Here is a 12,433-nt window from a genome sequence, read left to right as displayed (position 1 = left end):
GTGTGTGTGTGTGTGTGTGTGTGTGTGTGTGTGTGTGTGTGTGTGTGTGTGTGTGTGTGTGTGTGTGTGTGTGTGTGTGTGTGTGTGTGTGTGTGTGTGTGTGTGTGTGTGTGTTCTCGTATTTCTATCCTTGTCGGGGCCAAATGTCCCCACATGGATAGCAAAACGTGGAACGACGTGCCTTGTGGGACCTTTTTCCGGTCCTAAGTAGGAGAAACAGTGTTTTCTTGACCATGTTGTTGTTACTGAAAAAAGTAAAAGTGCAAAAACATTTCTTTAGGGTTAGGCTTTGTTGTGGTGTGGGTTAGGGTAAGGGTCAGGGTTAGGGGCTAGACATGAATGGGAGTCAATGGAAGGTCCCCACAAGGATAGAAATACGAGACTGTGTGTGTGTGTGTGTGTGTGTGTGTGTGTGTGTGTGTGTGTGTGTGTGTGTGTGGTGCAGCATTACGTTTCACAGTGTCTTTGTTAGAAGCTGATAATCTTTCTGTTTGACCAGAGTAAACAGAATGTGGAACATCTGGTGAGCCGTTTGCTACGTAACTCAGTAGAACCAGGAACAATGAGAACCGAGACCGACTGAATACACAGAACACATGATCTGGATGTTCTGTTGACCCCGGGAGGAACCATCTCTGACCAAGGTTCTGCCTGCTGAGAGGAACCATCAGAGATGGTCAACAAAATACCAAAGAGTTCTCTCAAACTGTGGGTGGCTCTTCATGAGAACCTCCGATGGTTCTTCATCAGAAAATCAGACTATGGATATTTCTTCATGAGAACATGGGGGTTTTCTCATTGCTGAACCAGGTGGTGTTCTCGTTCTTCTCCTCGGGGGTTTTGTGGCCAGACAGGGTTCCACAGGAACACCTGACCTCCTGACCTCCTGACCTCCTGGCTGTGCTCTCATGTTCTCACGCAGCTTGACGAGCTGCTGCTCTTCATTGACCGAGTCTCAGATTGATTGATTGATTGATCAGCTGTCAGTCAGATGATTCCGAGGTGTACTCTGAGTTCTCGCCTGTTCTCTGTGCCTCTGGAGAACGATGTTGAAGGGGAGCGCTGACAGAACGCACACCAGCAGCAGAAGCTACCGGTAATTGGCTGTTGACTGAGGAAGTTGTGGTTCCATCAGCAGAGGAGGAGAAGAAACCACATCCTCCCCAGAGGGGTGAGAACCCGTGCTCAGAGAGCCGGAACCCTCCGCTGGAAGCAGCTCAGTCCCCGGGGGGCTGGAGGAGGCCGGCAGGCTCTTCTACAACATCTAACACCAGCATGCAGCTTTTCCCCTCACTGTTCTGGAGCCTGGAGCTGATCGGACGGACCGGCGACGGCCTCGCTCTGCGGCTCCGCAGCACTGTGTGGAGTTTGGAGAGTTCAGCAGGAATCAGGACGACAAGCTTTTGGAATTAGAAATAAAAGTTCAGCCGCGTCCAGCTGGGTTTTTAATCCTCCAGTTCAACCAGTAACCATGTTTTTGTTTTGTTTTTTCATCTTCAGGAACCAGCGACCCGTATGTGAAGTTCAAACTGGACGGGAAAACATTTTACAAAAGCAAAGTGGTGTACAAAAACCTGAACCCTGCCTGGAATGAGACCTTCTCCCTGCCGGTGAAGGATCTGAACCAGAAGCTGTACATCAAGGTAACTTTCCCTCAGGCTGTGGGACTCCAGCAGAGCGTTGTCTGCAGCAGAACCTGTCCACTGGTTCTCTCACCTGCTGATGTTAGCCTGGAAACACCGTCAGGAGACAGCTCCATTCACACACCAGACGATTCAGAGAGCTTCACGACATGACGGTCGCATCATGGAAACAGCAACAGAGCTTTTCAAAGACAAAATCAAAATAGGAGAAAACCAGCAGGAAGCCTTCAGGGCCCATTTGAGGGGAGAGATGATGAATCAGGGGTTTTCTAGACGGCCTTGAACAGGAAGTAGACCCTAACGGTGTCCCAGAACACACCAGGAACTTCCACTGAAACGCCATCAGGTGAAAGCGCTTCCAGCCTGCTGAGGCTGACGAGCAGGAAAGCTGTTAGTCGTCACATTACAGCGAACAGCCCCTCATCTCTAACAGTTTTATGCACCTGAATACCCAGGCAGCTCATGAGAGATATATACTGATCCCAGCCAGCTTCTGTTTTCAGTGTAGAGGCTAAAACCAATCTGCTGAAGAGCTCATTAATGAGGAAATGCTTTTTTTTTTTTTCATTTTTTTATTTATTTCACATAAAAACAGTTCCATTCAATATCTGTACAGAATGCTTTTGAAACAACAAAAAGACAAACGATTAAATCCTTGCTGCTGTAAAAAAAACAATCAGAACCACCAGGCCGTGGCGTGATGTCTCCTGATATGCTGCAATTCCCACGCCGTCTTGGGATCTCACGATGTTCTGACATCAGTGGGTTTTTGTCCGTTGACAGTGGATGAGGTGGTTTTGGCGCAGGGTACCAGACAGATGTGGAAGCCCGGATGATCTGGTTTGTACACCTACTGAACAGATGTGGATCTGAGGGACTGGCAGAGGGTTATTATGCATGTGACCCGACGGTTCTGATTCGTCCGATTCTGCCAATAGTCGACTGATAGTCGAATCTACTACACGGGGAGTCGGAGCAGCGCAGCACAGTGCAGAGCGGTGCTCACACAGCACACGGAGCGTCAGGACGCCTATACCCACAGCCGGCCCTGATTGCACTAATAATAATAAAAAATACAAACAATCAAAAAAAAAAAAAACAGCGCAGGCAGGTAAAAAACACTTATTTTCTTCCTCCACACTGAAACACAGACTGGAACAAAGTGTCGGTGACTCTAAACATCAAACAAATGAAGTATAGTTCAAGTGACCAGAACCAAACCCTCTTCTAACAAACGGGCTAAAGCATGTCATTTATTTATATCTATAATCTCTGCAGATAAACTCACATTTTTGGCTAAACAGTTTCTCACATTATCTGCTCAAATTAAATGAAATAGGCTTAATTGCACTGCTGGTCCGTTTCGCAGCGCAACATACACGCAAAAACAAACACTAAATTAAATAGAATTAGCCTTTTAGATAAATAAAAATAATAATATAATAATAACCTAAAATATTACAATTAAACGAAATAAAAATCAGCATTAAAAATGAGAATTGAGTAACAGAACCGTCTTTTAATAGCCAAATGATCTGGCTACTGACCCGTTTACGGTGGAAAGCCATGTTGTTGTGAAGTGATATGAAAGGACACAACTTGCATTTGACTTTTTTTGGATCATCTTTGACTTGGTCTGAAGTTCTGTTTTTTCCGACATTTTGAGCCTTTTAAAGTTCAGCCAAATCACCACCGAGATGCTGCTCTGTGACGGAGCTCTGTGCAAAATGGGATTGTGCCACTCACCATGGTGGTTCATTCACAAACACTAAATAGAATATTGACTAAAACTACAAGTTAAGTACATTTATCCACAGTATATTTGATAGGCTAACATGTATATCAAATAGGCTTCATATCATGTTTATTTGGGGAAAAAAACCAAGCAATTCTATGTAAAATCAGTCCTTCAGCACCCCCATACAGCTGTGATGGAATGGTCCTCGTTTAATAATCACATTTTTTCGATGCTTCGACTGAGTGATTGGCCGTCGAATCAGGCCCCTTCTAACGAATCGTCGAATCGTCGACTATCTGAGGACACCCCTACTACGCAGGAACCAGTAGTGTAACTTCGTCACTATTTCCATGGAGTAATCAAGTAGTGTAAGGCACTACTTTTTTCAAAAGTAACGAGTAACGGGTAACTCTTTACTTTTTTGAGTAACGGACCCCAACTCTGCTAACGGCTAGCTAGTTCAAACAGAAGCTGACAGATTCTCCACCTCCAGCCTCAGTCGCCATGTACATGGGACTTTTTGTTCCTCTGTAAAACTAAATAAAGCCTGATTCCACTCTAAAACAACCATGTAAACACCTGAAAACTTTATTCAGAATTAAGTTTGAATCCGAATAGACCAGCGGGTTTATTCTTATTCTTCGGTATATTTCAGATAAACATACATGCCTATTTGTTTAGTAGAATGTTTTCATGTGAGAAGATAAAGTATGTGTGTGTGACAGTGAGAATATAGTATGTGTGTAAAAAGGCAATACGTGTGTGTGAGAAGGCCCCTCAGAGTTCTTCTGCAGTGTTTGGTGAATCATTTGACCTGATGTGGTGAGGGTCAGAACTGAGTTTGCTTTGAGTCTCATCGTGTGATGGCGAGCGCCTGAGAAGGCCTCTGCGAACAGCTGTGGTCCAGATGTGAGATGCCACACATCCCGTTAACGGCCTGTTTCTGCTTGAGCGCAGGTGTACGACCGCGACCTGACCACCGACGACTTCATGGGCTCCGCCAGCGTCCTGCTGTCCGACCTGGAGCTCCACAAGTGAGTGTCACCCCGGAGTGATGCCTTCAGGGACACAGCTCACAGCTTCCTGCTACATTCAATCACTTCTTCTGAAAGACTGGGGGACTGCAGGTGAAACTTGGTGAATGTGCTCCCTCTGGTGGCCACAAGAGGGAGCACATTCACCAGTTCTGTACAAATCCGACCCCAGAACTGATCACCATGAACATGAAGCAGTATGAAAACACAGACCCTCCCATCTGACCTCCACTCTTCACCTTCCTGTGGAATCCAACATTCAGTCCTCTTCATGCACTAAATTCAGTCTTCTCTGTCAAACTTTGTTGTCAGGCCTGGAATTTCTGACACCGTTTCACTTTTTTAACACTATGAAATAAATGAAACGTCATCTTGAGGGAGGTGGATGAGTGTGAGGATGGATCACTTCAGGAGTGTCCACACTTAAAGGAAACCATCCACACAAAAACACAAACGTGCACATTTGTCTGCACGTCGTCTCAGACTGACTCCTTCTGTCAAGTGAAGTGAAATAACCAGAGTTGGGACTTTCTTCGACCTGACAGGGAACTCAAAACACATCTGTGTTCACAGCCAGCAGGAGGTCTGTTAATCAGCCAGTCAGGTTATCAATCACTTTATCAGTCAGTCTTTCACCGATCACTGCCCCATCTTGTGGTTCTAACTGGTATTACAGTTAATTTAGTGCTCTGAAGCAGCTTCAACCATTGCATTTAATTTTAGGGGAAATTCTGAATTAAAAAAACAATAATGTTTCCGTCTTTTAATGTTTTGTTTAATGTTTAAAATTATTTGACACTCCTCTCCTCTCACTTCTCTCCTCTCTCACTCTGGTGATTGATTCGGGTGTTGTGTGTTCCAGGGTCACCGAGCTGTCCCTGGCCCTGGACGACCCCAACAGCCTGGAGGAGGACATGGGCGTGGTGCTGCTGGACTTGAGTCTGTCCCTCAGAGGCAGTGACAGCAAGAGAGCCCATGTATGGCAAGCCGCCGGCCGGCGCCGGCGCCGGCTCTGCTGCATGCTGCCCCGGACGTCCACGTTCAGCCTACTAACCACTCTGCCTTGTTTTGCCTCTAACACGCATGCTGCCGGCAGCAGAGGTGGCCCCAGATACGAAAACGAAGCGTTAGGGTAAGGCATGAACCCAGCCGGGCAGATCATTTAACATGTGCTCAAACGCTCACGGAAAGAGAGCTTAGAGGTCAATTCAATTTTGTTACTAAAACTCAAAGCACAGCACGGTTCAAAGAAAGGTTCCCGAGAAAAATCACGACAATTCAACATGAGCAAGTAGAGGAGACTGAAGAAAGGAAGAAACTGCAGAACCAGACTCCGAGACTTCTGCTCCCTTCGCTCACATTTTCCCTCTTGTCAGAATAAACGTTGAGTCTCAGATCCAGAACGTGGTTAAAGCGCCGCTGAGGCGTGTTCCTCAGAAAATTCTGGATTCTCTGAAGCAGAGACCAGGTCCAGACCTGCTCTGATCTACAATAGACATCACTACCACTGAGGTTCTTGTTGGAGCTTTCACTCATGTCCTCCTCGCCTGCTGTCCCGTGGGGGACGTCCCTGTGGACCGCGGCCGTGGTCTGGTCCCTCCACTAGAGGGCGGCAGAGCCCTGCCTGCCCCTGTCTGCGGCTGTCTGCTGCCTGGCTCTGAGCTCTCTGCTCGGAAGCCGTCTGCAGTTGTTGCTGTTATGTGTTGAAGCGTCGTATGGAGACAGAAGGCCGGAAGGCTTGATGGGCTCAGTGTGTCGTTCACTGGACGACGGCGATCACCGAGACGTCCTGTTTTCCATTTGTTTTATTCTTTTGTTCCAGACATGTCGGCACAAAGATAGAAAAATGCAGGTATGCACAAAAGGAAACGGCTAATAGTGTGTGAGTATACACACACTGATGTAGAGGCATACATGTGATGCCTCCAGCGTTCAGCAATCACATGTCCTCCTCTTCGTGCTGTCTGGATCCCAGGTATTGATATATTCGTGCACAGAAACAGCAGCGCGCCCATCCAGCCAGAAACACACCCTCCATGTCTGGATGCAGCGGTTCCCCCCGCTGGCCTTCTGTCCCCGTCGCCACGGCCCCCACTGCTTCTGTCTGTCTGGCTTGTCTCGCTCTGCCGGCGTCTCTGTGAGGCCGTGGAGGCGTGCGCCCCGTCGGCGGGCGCCGTGTGGCGGCGGAGGGGTGCGAGTGGCGCTCGGCTGTACCGGCTCCCGTCCCCGACCCGTCGCTCCGTCCGCTCGCTCGTGTGTCAGCGGTGAAGTGACGGCCTCGGCTCACTCCCCCCGTCTGTCCCGTCCCTTCAGTCAGGAGGCACGTCTCAGAGCGTCCGTCTGTCCGACGCCGTGAGGAAGAGCCAGCTGTGGAGCTCGCTGGTGTCGGTGACCCTGGTGGAGGGTCAGGACCTGCCGCTGGACAACCCCGCCGGCGACTTCTTCGTCCGCTTCGCGCTGGGAGAGCAGCGATACAAGAGCAAGGTACTCTGAAGACACACACACACACACACACACACACACACACACTTATTCCAGAACTAGAATGAGTCTCCCTCATTCAATGGGACCAAACAGATGGTGGTTTGAAGGAGCTTCACATCAGGTGAAGGAAAGTCCTCTCAGCTGGAAGGTTTTCTCCAGAGAAACGCTTCATCCTGTAATTTAACACACACCAGATGAAATCCTCCTCATTTCAAATCTCTAACGGTTCTTTCAGACTGAATTAGAAAAGTGTTTTTTATCTGCTGGAGTGTTTTTTTAGAGAGTTGAGTCTCTTCAGACGGTCAGAGGATCTGTGTTTCAGGGCCTTGGAGTTGAACTCTTGTTATGATGTGATTTACTTCAGTAACCTGAAGAGTCAGAGTCCAGACCCCCACAGGGCGTCCTGCACTCCAGCACAGCCACCCCTCCTCTCCTGTCAGAATGTCCCTTCAGGGACGTCTTCAGTGGGAGGCGTGGGGATGTTTTCCAGGGAGCCTTCCTGCACCGCTCTGCGAGAACACACACTCCAACGCTCATCCTTGCTGATCCTGGAGTTGTGTGCTCCTGGTAAGGTTTCCGCTGTTCCTGACTGTGACTGAAGTGTTTTTCTGGTCGTGTCTGTTTCCTTTCAGAATCACTGCAAAGTCAGCAACCCTCAGTGGAGGGAGCGCTTCACCCTGAACCAGTTCCTGGACCGATCCCGGGTCCTGGAGGTGGAGCTGTGGTCTAAAGAAGGGAGGAGGAATGAGGAGTGCATGGGAACGTGAGTCCCCCCCCCCCCCCCCCCCCCCCCGGAGACCTGAGCCCGTTCAGCCTCCCTCAGATTCACACTCGGTCTTCAGTGCAGACGAGGAACCGGGTCTTTCCTCACAGCTGAAACACACTCTGGCTTTCATCTGGCAGTGCAGACCTGAAGCTGCTCACTCTGCAGAGACGACTTGTTTTTCTGCTGCTGTTGATCACGAACAAAGCTGAAACTTTCTGAATGGAGCCTCGGCTCTATTTACCCGTCAGGGTCTGTTCGCTCCAGTACCTGTTCACTGGTCTCACTGAGAGAGTGTTTGTGTCTGTGTGTGTCCTGTCAACCACGGTGTGTGTGTGTGTATGTGTGTGCAGGTGTGAAGTGGACCTGTCCGGCGTCCCTGTCAATCAGAGGCAGCTGGTCACACACACCCTGACCCCGGGCAGAGGGAGTCTGCTGTTCCTGCTCACAGTGAGCTCCTGCAGCAGCGTCTCCATCTCCGACCTGAGCGCCGCGCCGCTCGACGACCCCCAGGAGCTGCAGAACCAGCAGCAGAACTACGTCAGTACCTGGACTGTCTGGTCCACTACCTGACCCTCTCTCTCTCTCTCTCTCTCTCTCTCTCTCTCTCTCTTTATAAAGAAAAGTTTGTTTGGAATATCTTGATTACTGATGAAGACAAGAAGTGTCTCAAAAACTATTTCAGAAAAAAATGTATCCTATTTAAATCCAGTGATCACCAAACAGTCGTCCATCACGTCAGAGATCACCTGAAGAGATCACCCAGTAGAAGCATCGATCCCTTCAGCAACGTGATCATTTCCCATGGAAAGAATCTGCTCTCAGTCCCAGTAGGAGGCAGCATCTACCTGCACACACACCCCTCACACACTCCTCACACACCCCTCACACACTCCTCACACACCCCTCACACACTGCTCATACATTCCTCACACTCTTCACACGCCCCTCACACCCCTCCGTCCATCCAGCTGCCCTGTCGACAGGAGACGTTTCAGACTCCTCTGTAGAGATGAATTCGTGTCAGGGATGAATTTTTCCACACGTCTCTCCATCGATGGTGAAGTCGCTGCTCTGGATTTAACTTTGAGTGAAATGTGTGACTTTAATTCAAGGTATTCAAAAAAAAAAAACTTGTAGGTTTTACTGCAAAACATTTTCAACAAACACTGATAATGTTGTTCACTGCATAACGATACTGATAAAGAGATCGATGTGAGAAAAGTGTGCAGACGGCCTGCTGTGGACTCCTCACCTGTCCTGCAGGTGAAAGCTGTGCATCGTCAGACGTTATGTTGGTTCTGGCTGTGTCTCCTCTCACACAATACTGGAAAGCACTTTGTGTTGTGTTTTAATATGAAAAGTGCTTTAGAAATAAAGTTTGCTTTCATTTGTTTTGTGTGTATTCAGAGCTTGAGGCGGTCTTTGGAGAACCTGCAGGATGTGGGATTCCTTCAGATCAAAGTGATCAGAGCTGCAGACCTGCTGGCTGCTGATCTGAACGGTAGCTCCTCACTGGAATCCTTTTACATGACGGGCTCCTCTGTGTGTGTGTGTGTGTGTGTGTTTGTGTGTGTGTGTGTGTGTGGCACAGCATTAAGTTTCACGGTGTCTTTGTTAGAAGCTGATTAGAAGTGTGTTTTGTCTCTGCAGGAAAGAGTGACCCGTTCTGCGTCCTGGAGCTGGCCAACAACCGCCTGCAGACCCACACGGTCTACAAGAGCCTGAACCCGGAGTGGAACCAGGTCTTCACCCTGTGAGCTCCAGCTGAGAAACGCAGACATGCCGCCGTGTGTGCGTGTCGCCGGGACGTTTCTGACCTTCCCGTCCTCCCCGTGTCCCCGCAGCCCCGTCAGAGACGTCCACGACGCTCTGCTGGTGACGCTCTTCGATGAGGACGGAGACAAGGCGCCAGACTTCCTGGGAAAAGTCGCCATCCCTCTGCTGTCGGTGGGGACGGCCCCCCTCGGCCTGTCACGCTCACAATACGCTTATCTATTTACACTTGGGGTCTAAATGAAAGTGAAGGTGGCGATAACACTGGGGCGGGTGGAGGCCCTGTTGAGATGTGATGTGGCGTGACTGACGGTCGGGTCGGCGGCCGAGTTCAGCACCTGACGCCCTCTCTGTCCCACAGATCCGCAGGGGACAGCAGATCACCTTCCCGCTGAGGAAAGAGGACTTGGGTAGGCTGACGAAGGGCAGCATCACTCTGGAGCTGGAGGTTATTTTTAACCCTGTAAGTACAAGTTCAGCCAGCAATAAGGACACGGTGTGGAAGACGAGCCTGGACCTGTCTGCTCCCACCTCATCACTCCTCTCTCATCAGGTCAGAGCCGGTCTGAGAACCTTCCAGCCCCGCGAGTGCAGGTTTGTGGAGGACAATCCCAAATTCTCCAAAAAGGTTCGCCTTTTAAATGTTCTCTGATTAAATCAACAGTGTGTCATTGACTGTATCAGGACATGAAACATGCCTTCATTTGTCCCATAACTATTAACTGGAACAATGAGCAGTTTTCATTGAATTTTTAGTCATAGCCTTTTCATATCCACCCCCCATCCTTGCATTGTCATATCCTCCCCAGCATTGTCATATTCCCCCAGCATTGCCATATCCCTCCTAGCATTGTCATATGCCCCCCAGCATTGCCATATCCCTCCTAGCATTGTCATATCCCCCCAGCATTGTCATATCCCCCCAGCATTGCCATATCCCTCCTAGCATTGTCATATGCCCCCCAGCATTGCCATATCCCTCCTAGCATTGTCATATGCCCCCCAGCATTGCCATATCCCTCCTAGCATTGTCATATCCCCCCAGCATTGTCATATGCCCCCCAGCATTGTCATATCCCTCCCAGCATTGTCATATCCCTCCCAGCATTGTCATATGCCCCCCAGCATTGCCATATCCCTCCCAGCATTGTCATATCCCCCCTAGCATTGTCATATCCCTCCTAGCATTGTCATATGCCCCCCAGCATTGCCATATCCCTCCTAGCATTGTCATATGCCCCCAGCATTGTCATATCCCTCCCAGCATTGTCATATCCCTCCCAGCATTGTCATATGCCCCCCAGCATTGTCATATCCCCCCTAGCATTGTCATATCCCCCCTAGCATTGTCATATCCCCCCTAGCATTGTCATATCCCCCCTAGCATTGTCATATCCCCCCAGCATTGTCATATGCCTCCCAGCATTGTCATATCCCTCCCAGCATTGTCATATGCCCCCAGCATTGTCATATCCCCCCTAGCATTGTCATATCCCCCCTAGCATTGTCATATCCCCCCTAGCATTGTCATATCCCCCCTAGCATTGTCATATCCCCCCAGCATTGTCATATGCCTCCCAGCATTGTCATATCCCTCCCAGCATTGTCATATCCCTCCCAGCATTGTCATATGCCTCCCAGCATTGTCATATCCCTCCCAGCATTGTCATATCCCCCCAGCATTGTCATATCCCTCCCAGCATTGTCATATCCCTCCCAGCATTGTCATATCCCCCCAGCATTGTCATATCCCCCCTAGCATTGTCATATCCCTCCTAGCATTGTCATATCCCCCAGCATTGTCATATCCCTCCCAGCATTGTCATATTTGAATCTAGCGTTGTCATATTCCCTCTTAGCATGATCAAATTCCAACTTGCCATTGTCATATTTCCCTTTAGAATTGTCATAATTCTCCTTAGTGCTGTCACATTTCCCCTTTGCATTGATATATTTGCTTTGAGCATTGTCATTTCCCTTACCATTGTAATATTTAAATTTGGCATTGTGATATTTCCCTTTAACATTGCCATATTACCCTTAGCGTGATCATATTACCCTTAGCATTGTCACATTTCCCCTTGCGATTGTCATGTTTTCCGTTAGCATTGTAATATTTTTCTTAGCATTGTCATATTTCCTCTTAGCATCGTCATATTTGCCTCTAGCATGATCATTTCTCGACTTTGCATTGTAATATTTTGTCTTAGCATTATTATAATTCCACTTAGCATCATATTTCTCTTAAGCAATGTAATATCCCTCCTTGGCATTGTCATTTTCCCATTAGCATCATTAGCTTTCTCTTAGCATGATTATATTACCCTTAGCGTTGTCATATTTTCCCTTGAACATTGTTATAGTTTTCCTTTTAATGTTGTCTTTTTCCCCTCAGCATTGTGATATTTAATCATGGGGATATTTGAAAATGTAGAGTTCAGAGCAAAGCGTTAGTTTAGACTTTTGGAGCACTCTGCTCAGCAAAAGCCTTTTAAGAATATTTTTGGGAAAACTGAGTCATACTAAAAGATCCCAGGTGTTTATTTGACGCGCCAGTGGCTGAGGACTCGAAGGAAACGTTCATATGTTTTCATGAATCAGTGAGGTTTGTTGGGTTGAACCTGTGGAAAGCTACACCGCTGCAGAGGCCGCGCCCGGCTGGGCCTGAATTAGTTGAATGGAGTTTTAATTGAGCCCCACTGTGAGTGAATACTCGTCCGCTGTTCTGCTGCATTAGTTTGATATACAGTGTGCCGGACAGGGAGCCTGACTGTCTGTACTTCCCACAAAGACTCATTGTTGTCAGACAATACGCGCTCGCTAACGCCGAAATTGGCTTACACACTGAGGCCTCGCTGTGTGCCGTGCGGGTTTCAGTGCTGAACGTCCCGCTTGACAAAATCAGGTCAGATTACTGACATGTTGCGCCCCGTGACGGCGGCGGCCCGTCGCCGTATGCGTCTGGGCCGGAGCCGGGCCCGTTCCCGCCGGATCC

The 12,433-nt window shown here is 48.7% G+C and overlaps 1 protein-coding gene across 4 annotated transcripts in view; it reads left to right on the top strand.

The window, feature by feature from the left end:
* The window catches only part of LOC115393064 (multiple C2 and transmembrane domain-containing protein 2-like), a 58,641-nt gene that overhangs the window by 34,238 nt on the left and 11,970 nt on the right, over positions 1–12,433 (top strand). For 3 of the 4 annotated variants that reach the window (XM_030097859.1, XM_030097867.1, XM_030097887.1), the window contains 12 exons: positions 1,501–1,643; positions 4,339–4,415; positions 5,278–5,392; positions 5,515–5,547; positions 6,729–6,899; positions 7,532–7,662; positions 8,016–8,202; positions 9,073–9,166; positions 9,316–9,418; positions 9,510–9,612; positions 9,800–9,901; positions 9,992–10,066. In XM_030097859.1, the coding sequence (XP_029953719.1) occupies positions 1,501–1,643; positions 4,339–4,415; positions 5,278–5,392; positions 5,515–5,547; positions 6,729–6,899; positions 7,532–7,662; positions 8,016–8,202; positions 9,073–9,166; positions 9,316–9,418; positions 9,510–9,612; positions 9,800–9,901; positions 9,992–10,066 (1,334 nt within the window). The remainder of the gene's footprint in view (positions 1–1,500; positions 1,644–4,338; positions 4,416–5,277; positions 5,393–5,514; positions 5,548–6,728; positions 6,900–7,531; positions 7,663–8,015; positions 8,203–9,072; positions 9,167–9,315; positions 9,419–9,509; positions 9,613–9,799; positions 9,902–9,991; positions 10,067–12,433) is intronic. The other variant, XM_030097876.1, reaches the window with a different exon arrangement.

Source organism: Salarias fasciatus, chromosome 1 (assembly GCF_902148845.1).
Source record: "Salarias fasciatus chromosome 1, fSalaFa1.1, whole genome shotgun sequence".
Taxonomy (NCBI): Eukaryota; Metazoa; Chordata; class Actinopteri; order Blenniiformes; family Blenniidae; genus Salarias; species Salarias fasciatus.
This window is presented reverse-complemented; position numbering and strand designations above follow the sequence as displayed.